The sequence below is a fragment of the Nannobrachium achirus genome (assembly GCF_963921795.1).
Source record: "Nannobrachium achirus genome assembly, chromosome: 6".
NCBI lineage: Eukaryota > Metazoa > Chordata > Actinopteri > Myctophiformes > Myctophidae > Nannobrachium > Nannobrachium achirus.
This window is the reverse complement of record NC_137815.1, coordinates 11,843,886-11,857,287: the sequence shown is the minus strand read 5'-3', so window position 1 is coordinate 11,857,287 and position 13,402 is coordinate 11,843,886. Positions and strand designations below refer to the sequence as shown.

General features: G+C 41.4%; 1 protein-coding gene across 1 annotated transcript in view; it reads left to right on the top strand.

Annotated features, from left to right (window-relative positions):
* The window catches only part of LOC308286819 (flavin-containing monooxygenase 5-like), a gene marked incomplete at both ends in the record, with an annotated part of 190,294 nt that extends 182,838 nt beyond the window's left edge, over positions 1-7,456 (top strand). Inside the window, 6 exons of the mRNA XM_080727942.1 lie at positions 924-1,120; positions 2,129-2,264; positions 3,761-3,980; positions 4,360-4,432; positions 6,245-6,571; positions 7,312-7,456. Of these exons, the coding sequence (XP_080584068.1) occupies positions 924-1,120; positions 2,129-2,264; positions 3,761-3,980; positions 4,360-4,432; positions 6,245-6,571; positions 7,312-7,456 (1,098 nt within the window). The remainder of the gene's footprint in view (positions 1-923; positions 1,121-2,128; positions 2,265-3,760; positions 3,981-4,359; positions 4,433-6,244; positions 6,572-7,311) is intronic.
* Positions 7,457-13,402: the final 5,946 nt, after the last annotated feature.

The following is a 13,402-nucleotide window of genomic DNA, read 5'->3' as shown; positions in this document are numbered from 1 at the left end:
CCATGCTCCACTCCTCAGTCTGGAGTGGCCACATAGAAGAACGCCTTGGTTATAGACATAGTGGAGGACATATGTGATCTGGGATTGTTAGCCTACAGTATATGCACTCAATATACTCCACTACAGTTGGAGTCCATTTGACAGTTGCTGGTTCCCAAACACAGAATCAAAAATGTAGATCTAGAACACATATAATATGTACAGTACAGTAAGGTTCAGTAGAGTACAGTAAAAGTACAGTAAGGTTCAGTAGAGTACAGTAAAGTACAGTAAGGTACAGAAAGGTACAGTACAGAAAGGTACAGTAGAGTACAGTACAGTAAGGTACAGTAAAGTACAATACAGTACAGTAAGGTACAGTAGAGTACAGTAAAGTACAATAAAGTACAGTAAAGTAGAATAAAGTACAGTAAGGTACAGTGGAGTACAGTAAAGTACAGTAGAGTACAGTAAAGTACAGTATAGTAAGGTACAGTAGAGTACAGTACAGTAAGGTACAGTACGGTACAGTAGAGTACAGTATAGTATAGTACAGTAAGGTACAGTACAGTACAGTAAGGTACAGTAGAGTACAGTACAGTAAGGTACAGTAGAGTACAGTAAAGTACAGTAAGTTACAGTAGAATACAGTAAAGTACAGTAGAATACAGTAAAGTACAGTACAGTAGAGTACAGTAAAGTACAGTAAGTTACAGTACAGTACAGTACAGTACAGTACAGTAAGGTGCAGTACAGTATAGTAAGGTACAGTACAATACTGTAAGGTACTGTACCTTACAGTACCTTAAAGTATCCTATTTGTTGGGTTGGAACCGAGCCCACACTGTTTCGAAGGAACAGTATTTCTAGTTTAATGTTGTTCTTTTCAGTGGACTTTAAACGCAAAAAAAGACCGTTAAATCTATGTTGATCTTTACACACAGGTGTACCTCAGTACCAGGAGCGGGGCTTGGGTCGTCGGCCGTGTAGGGGAGCGCGGGCTCCCAGGTGACCTGGTGGGGACGTCGCGATTGGATAATATGATCTGTAGACTCCTCCCCTCGTGGAGTGCACAGATGCTGGAGAAGAAACTGAACCAAGGATTTGACCATAGACTCTACGGCCTGAAGCCTAAACATGGGTAACAATGGAAATATCATGAAGGAAGAAAGTTCCTATGTAAATATATGTCAGTTATACAGCCATTTGTTTGAAACTGTCCAGTGGCGTCAGTTCAGAAAAAGCTAAGGTATGGCAACATGACTGGTGTCTTGCAAGACACCAGTCATGTTTTGCTATACCTTAAGTTAGCAACAGGCATGGTACATTTATTTTAAAAAGTACATTCTATTTTCCCCCTGTTTCTACGGTTTCTTTGACTGGATATGGCAGCCTGGAATGGTTGTTCAAGTGCAGCTAAACTTGGTGACCATTTTGTTACATTTTGCAATTTTAGTTATTTTAACATTTATTTTAATGTATTTAACAACATAATAACCAGCACAGATAAACAAAGAGACACTCATGGATTTATATTCAAAAGTAACTTTTATTTTCCCCCCTGGACCCAGGGTATGGCAGCTGCATACCCCTGCCATAATCAATTGACGCCCCTGAAACTGTCTATCAATCAAGTAACCTTTCTCAGGCCGTCATGTCAAGATGTATTAGATTTTTCATATTCCATTCCATTGGGTACTTGTGGGGGTTCCTTCCAGGCAAAATGATTGATAGTTAAACTCCACCATCACGTCACACTTTTAAGGATCGTCCAGGGGAACTATAAAAACAAAATAAGCTGCACTGGGCTAAACATTAGTCATGCATATAAAAATCACACCCAGTGTGAAGTGAGCAGTGCTCAAAACGTCCCGTGAAGCATTGCAAATACCAAGCTGTGCGGGACAGACATACGGACAGACATACACACAAAAAGCCAGATGTAGCACCGCTCAATAGTAATAAAATAAGACTCGGTTTTGAGTATTTCCAATTTACAGTACTTTTATACATCTCAGATCCAAATATTGTACTTTTACTCCACTATATGTATTTGAAAACTTAGTTACTAGTTACTTTGCAGATAAAAACGAATAAACTTTTCCCACCACTGGTATATAGCATTGTTCTTTTACTGTTGTCTTTACAGGTTCTCTGCACGGATCCCAGTTGTGAACGATGAGCTTCCAGGGCGGATCATTTCAGGTCGGGTTCAGATGAGGCCCAATGTGAGGCAGTTCCATGGTTCCAGTGTGATCATGGATGATGGCAACGTTGTAAATGAGGTGTGTAACTATTCGTATTAAATCATCTCCCAGGGTATTAGATCAACTGCTGAGTCAGGGTTATAGAGGACAGGGACGCGCTGGCCATTGGGAGAAGCGGGACAACTCCCGAACGGCCGGTTCATTCCCGGCCGGTCCAGGCCGGCCATTAGGAAAAATTAAAAATGAAATGTCGGCCTTCGTTCCATTTTGGGGGCTGGGCGGCCAACAAAGTAAATCGTCACTGTCGGGCAGAAACCTCATCCAAGTTTCAAATTTGTAAATTATTTTGCAAAGCAAAGCCCTGGTTCATAATACAAGGCCGTCGCACAAAAGTAGTGAAAACAGACGATCTACAAGCACACAACGCCTCGCGGTGCGAGGCGTTGTGTGCTTGTAGATTGGCTGTTTTCACTCGTTTAAATCATTTTTTAAATGATAAATACAAAACAAACGAGGTTTCCACCCGACAACGACAAAATATACTGTAACTCATGTAATTGGCCCACTGGCTTGTCACATGATCTGAAATGGCAAATCTTTGAGTAGCAGCGCTATAGAGAGAGCGATCTCTCTCTATATAGCGCGCAATGAGGTCTCTGCGATAATTATTGTCGGGGAGGTGGCTCTGTTTGGTTTATGATAGTCAGTCACTAATATTTGATACAGGCTGTTTCTTGTGAAAATGTAACTAATTCGGCGACAGTAACATTAGCGTTTTCTCACCATCAGCTGATTCTTCATATCCATATGAGTCAAACCGCTGAGATCATTTGTTTATGTTTGGAACACCTGTTCTTATATGACGCAATATGAAAAAAGTCTATGGGAATTCAGAATGGGGGGGAAAAAACGTGAACCAGGTGGGATGTGTAAATGACCTCAAACTTCGTTACTCTATTAAAGTATATACCAAACAGCTAAGGATATAGTATGCATTACACACAGTGGCGTCAGTTCAGAAAAAGCTAAGGTATGGTAACATGACTGGTGTCTTGCCTTCGCGCGTGCAAGACACCAGTCATGTACATTTTATTTTTTCCCCTGTTTCTACAGTTTCTTGGGCTGGATATGGCAGCCTTGTTCAAGTGCAGCTAAACTAGGCATGTTAGTAAACGTGCCACAATTAACAATAATGCATTGCACCTGTGCAGCTGACCTGCGGAACCTGGGAATATACCATGTTGTCAAGAAGGGGAGAATAAAAGTGTGGGGAATATAATTATAATACCTTGTTAAAGTGACCATTTTGTTAAATGTTGCATTTGTAGTTATTTTACTGTAATTTAACAACATAATAACCAGCACAGATAGACAAAGAGACATTCATGGATTTATATTTAAAAGTAACTTCTATTCTCCCCCCTGGACCCAGGGTATGGCAGCTGCCATACCCAATTGACGCCCCTGATTACACATCATGTACCGTAGCATAGATCGGGTTCTACAAATACACCTGGCCGTGGATCGCATTCCAAACTCCTTATTGCTGCAGTCTATTTATCTGTGTCATAAAGGTGGACGTGGTGGTGTTCGCCACAGGATACGACTACAGTTTCCCCTTCCTGCCTTCGGCCCTGCGAGCCAGGAGCGGCCAGCGGCTGCGTCTCTACCAGCACGTGTTCCCTCCAGGGTTGTCCCACCCTACTCTGGCACTGGTGGGCTTCATCCAGGCCTTCGGTGCCATCAACCCTCTGGCTGAGATGCAGGCTCGCTGGGTCACCAGAGTATTTAAAGGTAGACTCCACGATGATACATTATGTACTGCATATCGTCGTTGTCGGGTGGAAACCTTGTATGTCCAAAACCGTTCGTTTTGCATTTATCATTTTAAAAATGATTTAAACTAGTGAAAACAGCCGATCTACAAGCACACAACGCCTCGCGGTGCGAGGCGTTGTGTGCTTGTAGATCTGCTGTTTTCACTACTTTTGTGCGAAGGCCTTGTATGATGAAGCAGGGCTTTACTTTGCGAAAAAGAACGTACACATTTGAAACTTGGAGGTTTCTGCCCGACAACGACGATATGTTACATACACAGACAGTGCACACAGGCTCTGGGTTGCAACAGTATATGTTGTTATTTCTATGTATTTATTAATACATTTTCTCCAAGGTTTATTGACACTGCCCTCAGAAGAAACTATGCTACAACATATTGAGGAAGACACAGCAATCATGAATCAGAGGTAGGCAATAATGTGTGATCGACCAGCGACACGGGCCAGCCAGATTACCAGTCTAGGTGACTGGATTACTACGCCAGTGGCCCATGCCACAGATTATTTTTTTAGAGATTATTCTATAGATTTTTCTTTTGATTTATCGAGTAGTCTAGAAGGGTGTTTTTGTTTACTTTACTTAAAAAATCCATAACAACAAATCGATTGATCGCTAATTGATCATTATTTTATTATATTATCTTTTTTTATTTATCTTTTATAATCGATTACATTGATTAGTTTGATTTACTCTTGCACCCCTACTAACATCTTTAAATGACTGAAAATAATTCACTGCATACCACTGAACTGCAGCACAGTGTTGCCATGAGACAAATAGGTCACAAAAAACCCCTGAGCTGAGGAGACAGTGAAGAGAACATGAGAGGTCATCATTACAGGGATTTGACCATTCATGGTTCATGTCTTGAGGTAGAGGTACTATACACATTCACTGCCTGAAGCTTTTCGCATTCTATAGACATTCGGTGCCACGTTTTTATAAGCATTTTGCCCCATCTTTCCAGAGCCACAGCAAATCTTATATTGGGACTATATGAACACAGTACCTTGAAATGAAGCTTAGAATGCCTGCTTTCACCAGAAAAGTTTCCAGCATCTACGGTTATTTAGTAAATAGCCCGAGAGTGCACCTCGCTCTCACCAAAAAATGTCCCTTGGGATTTACCGGTAGATTAGGACAAGGGTCTTCAACAGGGGGTCCGGGACCCTCAGAGTTTCCACAGGGGGTCCTCCAAATCTTTGTTATGATATGTTAACTTTATATATTAACCACTTGAACCCTAGCGTCCATATTCTTTAGAGAACTTTAGCCAAAACTAGCAGATCTACAAGCGCACAACGCCTCGTGCTGTGACTGTAGAGGAGAAAAAGAGCAGACTAAGTACAGAGTGAAAGATCAAGTTTATGAAGTATTGACGGTTTGAGTGGGGAAACGATGAAACTATATGGTAGGCCTATCTATGGGTTGTGGGGGTCCCTGCTTCATCTTTTTCTCTCGACTAAGGGGTCCTTGGCCTGAAAACGTTTAAGACCCCTGGATTAAGAGATATAATCATATTTGTAATGTGATGTAAGAGGTCAATCAAAAATGTACCTTCATTTTGACCTTCAGACACACATCTCAACAAGTCATGTTGAACAAAAGAAAAACTCAAATGATGCACAACAGTGCCCTCTAGTGGAATTCATAAAGAAGACCCCTGGACTGATTGATTGATTGAATATTTTATTAGACAAAAATGGAGAACAGTACAAGTCAATACATAAAAAAATGTAGTACAGTACAAGTACAGTTAAACACCCTGCCTAAAAGGAACATCCCCAATAAATCCTTTTACTGTTGTTTACGTCGGAAGTCCTTGGTATTCACCGATTAACCATTATAACAGGGTTCCCCAATAGGCGGCCCACGGGCCATTTGCAGCCCACGGGGGGCTACTGTCTGCCCCCCACCAACCCCAGTAATAATGGTGGTATAAGAGCAGCAACAACACTAGTATATCGTCGTTGTCGGGTGGAAACCTTGTATCTCCAAATGTGTATGTTCTTTCGCAAAGTAAAGCCCTGCTTCATCATACAAGGCTGTCGCACAAAAGTAGTGATGCGAGGCGATGCGAGGCGTTGTGTGCTTGTAGATCGGCAGTTTTCACTAGTTTAAATCATGTTTAAAATTATGAATGCAAAACAAACCCTGCATTATAACATGCTGAGGTTTGTCAAGCTGTTGATCAATATGTGTCTTCTTTTCCTATATAGATTTAACTGCTCTCACCGGAACCCCGGAACGGTGGACTACTATTATATGGACTCTCTGGCAGAGAAAATAGGGGCTCTACCCAACACTCATTGGCTTTTGATAAAGGACCCCAGGCTAGGACTACAGGTGTTCGCGGGGCCCTGCACCCCCTACCAGTACCGCCTGACCGGGCCGGGCCAGTGGCCCGGAGCCCGCCAGGCCATCCTCACTCAGTGGGAGCGGGTGACCCAGCCTTTCAAGACCAGAGTCATACCAGAACCAGAAGCCTGCAGGCGCTCTTCTAGACTGAGCACGATGCTGGCTGTGTCGGGGATTGCGCTGCTACTGTGCTGTTGTTGCCTCTACCCAGCAAGCACGGTCAGGACCTGGACCAATCAGTGATGTCTCGATTGGGACCAGATCAAGTGAAACCATGACTAGTCAGATCTGGCCCACCCTGTAGACAAAATGCCTTCCGGTTGGTTCCAAGATTTCTAGCGGAAGTGTTACGTTAGGGGAAAACCGGGGAAGCTCACTTCCGGGGAAGTTCACACAGCGGAAGTTGAACGCTTTCTGCCTTATATTGTCACCAGGCTTTTCTCTTCGCAGATGAGTAAAGCCTGGCTAGATCTGGCCTAGAATATCACCTGATTTCAACCAACATAAATCCTGCCTACGAAAACGGACGTCCTGGATTAATCAGAGAGGTTCCGATCGAGGCCAGATAAATATCATAACTAGTCAGATACGTCCCAGAATATAACCTTACATGCTCATATTTTAAACTAACTAACGTTACAAACAATTACAATAATCCTGTCAAACTAAAAAGTCCATATGACGTCCTGGTAATGACATCAAGATCATCCCCATATGTGATCTGGCATAGTTCTGAACGTCACCGGAGTCACCGGAGGACGTTATCATAACGTCATCATGGCGTCATTTGGCTTGCAGGGTACATAAAGACAGGCTCTCCACTGTCCTCTCAGCTCTCCCATTCACCAGACATTCTCAATAAGCCGCATGATTCTGTAATAAAAGACATGAACAGCTCACCAGGGCATCTCCTTCATTGTCTCTGTAGGTCAATGAAGATGGAAGGGCTGCGTTTCAGTGAAATATGCACAAACATGTCTGGCAACCTGATCCTATGTGTTGTGGCTGATATGCGGAGCCTTATAGAAATACAACAGATCTCCTCCCAGAGGGACTCTCACAGTGACGTTTGACTTCATAAAGTCACATCAGTCTGCACCAGAGAGCAGTGGTGGAAAAAGTACTCAGGTGTTTTACTCAAGTAAAAGTATCAATACTGTGATGTAGAAATACTCTGTAAGGGTGCCCATACACCAAAATACCTAGAGTGGAATCCGCCAATGCATTTCAATGAGATTTCAATTTCTGCAAAAAACGCTCCATTATCACCCTAAGGGTGCCCTCACACCAAGATACCTATGAGAGTGGAATCCGCATTCCGCCAATGCATTTCAATGAGAATGGAGCGGTTTCATGCCAGTATAGAGGGAAAAAAACGCTCCATTCTCATTGAAATGCATTGGCGGAATGTGGATTCCACTCTCATAGGTTTTGGTGTGTGGGCACCCTTACAAGTAAAAGTCTGGAATGCAAAATTTGCTTGAGTAAAAGTACAAAAGTATTGGTATCAAAATGTACCAAAAGTAAAAATAGGCCTACTCGTTAGGCAGGATGTCCCTTTTATTATGTATAAAAATCACTTGAAAATAGCAGATCTACAAACTCACAATGCGTCGCATCGCCGGAAATCGGTACAAAGCACAAATACCTCAAAATTGTACTCAAGTACAATATACTTAAGTAAATTACCACGGGTTCTCAACCTTTTCAGGTCGCGATGATATTTATTAGACAATAAAGGCTAATTATAACCTTGTTAATTAAAGTGACAATTTGTTACAATTTGCATTTGTAGTTATTGTACTGTAATTTAACAACATAATAACCAGCACAGATAGACAAAGAGACATTCATGGATTTATATTTAAAAGTAACTTTTATTTCCCCCCTGGACCCAGGGTATGGCAGCTGCACACCCCTGCCATACCCAATTGACGCCCCTGCCTGTTACAGCTCATTGTATCAGGATGCAGTGAAACAAAATGTTGTTCTCAGATTATCCTGTGCAATGACGACCTTTCTGTTAAAGCTGCTGAGGGAGACGCTAACCTTTAGATTTGAATAACATCTGGGCACCATCAAACCAGCAAAAGCATTTCAATCACTTCATCCACATTTCTTACAGAAATCATTTTCAGATGGGGGTCCACTGCCAAATACATATCAATTTGGGGGTCCTTCACATGAAAAGGTATGAGAGCCAAAGGGCTGACATCCCGTGGTATAAGAGTGTCACCTAGTGGACGTCGATAGAATAACAGAAAGCCAACTGAATTATTTAGTTATGGCACCTTATAGTAGTTCATTAAAAGATCATTTGCTATGCATACATGCATTTATTGTCATTTGAAAAAGGACAAAAAAATGCATTCATTCATTTGAGCCCAAATCCAGAGACAAAATACTGTAAACAATGCCAAAAACAATTAAACTGCACTGCAACTGAGCTGCACACTGTTCCAGTGCCAGCTGAATATAGGAAAGGTCGACCTAAAACGAAGTCGACCCAAACTCGTTTCCCAACGGGTCTGTGGCCTTAAATTAGATGCAGAATCGACCGAAATCTAATCTTTGCTTCTGGGGGTCCCTGGAACAAAATATTTTGCGATAGGGGTCCATCCGTGGAACAAAATATTTAGAGATGGGGGTCCGCGGCCAAAAACCGAGAAACCTTAACCACTGATACAGTCTACAAAATGTCAAATCCTAACAGTTTTCCTGAAAACAACGTATATTGCCATCAGTGTTTCTCAAACTTTGTCATGTCAAGGACCCCCATAATGATATGTATTTGGCCACAGACCCCCATCGCAAAATATTTTGTTCTAGTGACCCCCAGAAGCAAATATTTGATTTTGGTCTATTCTGCATATAGCTTAAGCCCACAGACCCGTTGGGAAACGAGTTTGGGTCGCCTTTGTTTTAGGTCGACTTTTCCTGCTACCGTGCCAGCTCACCTACTAGAAATGTCTAATCCACTCTTTTAGAGTAAAAGCACAAAGTGTGCTTCATTAATCTTGCATTTATAATTCATTTATAATCAAGCCGACTCGTAGGTGCAATGCCTCCACCGAGCCCATGGGGCCCGTGTTCTTTCTCCTGTGATAATAACCCATTTACGGGCTAATTTCACAATTCATCTTTGCAATAATTGCCTCCATCAATATAAACCCAGACGATGCAGGCCTCATTTGTAGAACACAGAGTTAGGAGTTTCTTATACTGTCTATAATGAGTCTCTGGTATGATGATTAATCTTGTGACTGTAAAAGGAAAAGGGTAGTAGGTCTAGACATCAACCTAACACCAGACACTGTGTTTGTGCTGTGGATGGATAGGCTACTGACTGACAGTGGTGTAAAGTACATTTACTCAAGTACTCTTCTTAAAAGATTACTTCACGACTTTTCAACTTATCTTCATATAATAGGTCCACACTAATGTTCATAATACAATTGCAAAAGAAGAATCTACTCGGTCCATAGTCTTGTGACATCATCAATAGGGAATCCAAGCTAATAGAAAATGCACGCTTTCTATTCCTGAAAAGTTGCAATGATGAAGTGGAAGCTATTGTTCTCGCGATAATAAAAATCTAAAATATTATTTCAAAAATATTGTTTAAAAATAAATCTGTCAAACGATGATGTCACAAGACTATGGATTTCTGAATTTCCCACAGCTCTCCTAAGAGACTTGGACCGAGTAGATTTTTTTTTCTTTTGCTATTTTATTATGAACATTAGTGAGGACCTATATGAAGAGAGGTTGAAAAGTGGCAAAGTCCTCCTTTAAGTAAACATTTTTGGTCTGTTTGTTTGTTTTTTACTTTATTGGAGTATTTCCAACATTCTTTTACTTTTACTACACTACATCACAGAGACAAATATTGTACTTTTACACTACTTATTTGAAAACGTTAGCTGCTAATTTCTTTGTCAATTTTGATTGTCATTACAAAACACAGGCCTGGCTATATTCAATGCGACTCCTTGTGATCTTGTAGATCTGCTATTTTCAAAAAAAAAATCTTTAACGTTGAGGGTTTCGGCACATTTCTAAAGTGACAATTTAAGGACTACATGTAAATACCTCTCAAATAACAAATGACACATTGGCCAATAAATTGACATTAGTTAGGTTGGGGGGGCAGTTAGGTTCTGATGGGAGAGAAGTCCACAATCAGATGCGTCTCAGCGGTCCGAGCTAGTGTGGCTATTCTGCCTTGATCCATTCACTTACTATCTACTTTCTGACAGTGCTGACAACAACCTGCATTCATGTTATGTTAGCATGTCCTAGTAATATTAACACACAGGTACGACAGACTTTCATGAATCAATTTATTAAACAATTAAACATATAATCATACAATAACATGAAAATGTCCTAGTCCTATGTCCTAGTAATATTAACACACAGGTACGACAGACTTTCATGAATCAATTTATTAAACAATTAAACATATAATCATACAATAACATGAAAATGATCAAACAATAACATGAAAACTATAAAGATGTGCTCCTCAGAGCACAGGTCTCCACCAGGCCAGGTAGTAGAAGTCAATCTTTGCCAATCAGGGTGAAATAAACAAGTTTCAAGGCAGTCGGACGCTGCGTTAATGATTTGATGCATTTTGTAAAAAGAAAGAAGAAAAAAAGAAATAAAATAAATGCCAATATTAACCAATCAGGATGGAATATAAAAAATCTGACAGTTCCGTCTTGACCACATGACTATCTATAGGGATACTGTAATGTGTAACAATTCTGTAGTCTGTAGGAGTAATAAAATGTGTTTAGCAAAAACACACGTCCTGGTGGTGGCACTATAACTATGTGAAATGTGTGGCATGTCTTCCTCTGCCTTGTGGAAATGTGCTGCAAACTTTCATGGCTATCGGACGCTGTGTTCATGATTTTGTTAAAGGCATTTTGTTAAAAATGAGTCACACCTGCAAACATATTAGATGCCAATCTTAGCCAATCAAAAATCTGACAGATCCGTCTTGATCACACGACTAGAGATAATGTGTACCGATTTACATGATGTGTGGACAAAATCTGTAGGAGTAATATATTTTAAAAATCGGCCTGACAGACAGACAGACAGATGGATGGGCAGACGGACAGGGGGCAAAACATAGTCTAGGCCTGGCGGAGACAATACAAATGATCACACAATAAAATATATAAGAATGAGAATAATATAAAATGCATTATGAAATATGAAAATGTCTTTAATGACTGAGGAAACAATGATCAAATAATGAATCAATAGATCAACAATCAATGATTTGAGTTCATTAATCAATTCATGAATGCATTTAGTGGATGTTTGAATACAGAATCAAACACACTTTTGCTCATTCTGTTGTGTCAAATAGACATAAAATACATGAGTGTGTTTCTAACTGAGAGACACACGTACAGTATGACACCGATATTTACATCATCATCATCATCATCATCATCAGTATTTATGATACATATTTATAAACCTGTGGAGTGGAGGTTTGTGCAGCGCTGTCTAATCCAATCTGATCTAATCTGATCTATCAGAGTTACAGACCTGTAAGGGTCCATTTGGTTCAATTTGTACAATCTCAGAGTTAAAGACTGGTTCTCAAGGTGGGGTCCTTGTGGGGTTCCAGGGGGTCCCTAGCAAAAGTAATTCATTTTAACCCCCTATGTGCTGGCTACACAAAAATAGAAAGAAAGAATTGACAAATATTGAAAATATTTCGAATAATTTAGATTTGTTTGGTAAACATATCTTCTCTTCTAGGGGTCCCTGGCACAAAACATTTTCATATCAAAGACATATCAATTTGGGGTTGAGAACCACTGCTGTAAGAGCCCATGTTGAGAAACAGTGTCTAGATCAGTGGTTCTGAAAGTGTGGTCTGGGGACCCCCAGGGGTCCTTTTGATGATTATGTCACTATGCGTCAGCAATGACCAAATATGGAGACTATGATGTCAGACTTAGCTAGTGTCAAAGTATCCAGGCAAGTGGTAACCATGACAACCTGGAATCACTCACAAAATTGAGTAACCATGAGCGACCTGATGTCAACCTCACATAGAGACTCTATCTCTGCTCACACAGACACACTGAGGAGGGATAGCCTAAACAGAACCCAGCATAGAGAGGTTCAGTGAATGTGTTCTGGAAGGTGTACAGGTGTGACAGAGTGTCTTCTAACACTTCATAGAAGGACAGAGTCCCAGCCGTCCAGTCCAGATACACTGCTACTCTGTTGGAGTGATGGGGACGAAGGTCAACGCCCTTACCATTGAGACTGACACTGTAACTGTTACTAGTACAGCACAGACCCCACGACTTGTCATTATCTCCAAGCCTAGGAGCGCCATCATCCATTTGTTTCCTGCCGATTCCTTCGTAAGTCACTGCTATCCTAACCTCTCCACTCAGCTCCACCTCCCAGTAACAGCGTCCAGTCAGACCCTCTGTACACAGAACCTGCTCCCAGTAATCAAACCTGTCAGGATGATCAGGAGGATCCTGACTCTTCTCCGTGCGTGTCACCTTCCTGTTGTTCTGAGACAGAGAGAGGTCTTTGTGTGCTGTGTTTGTGTGCAGTGTGAGACGATGGAAACCTGATAAGAAAACAGAAACATTAAAAATTTAATTTACTGAGTGACACACACACAAACAAGCAGATGTGTGCACAGACATGCCTGCACACCTGCGCAGGCGTGCACACACATATTAACGTGCGCTCACACGCGCGCACACACACACACACACACACACACACACACACACACACACACACACACACACACACACACACACACACACACACACACACACACACACACACACCACGGCCATTGACCGCTAAAATGTTCAATTGGCCGGTAGTTATAAAGACAACCGGCCACTGTGAAAATGCAGTTGCCTATTTGTCGTACGATGGCGACGCGCATTAAATATATCTACAAGCCACAAGCTACAAGCTCACAACGTGTCGCAATGCGCCACGCTGTG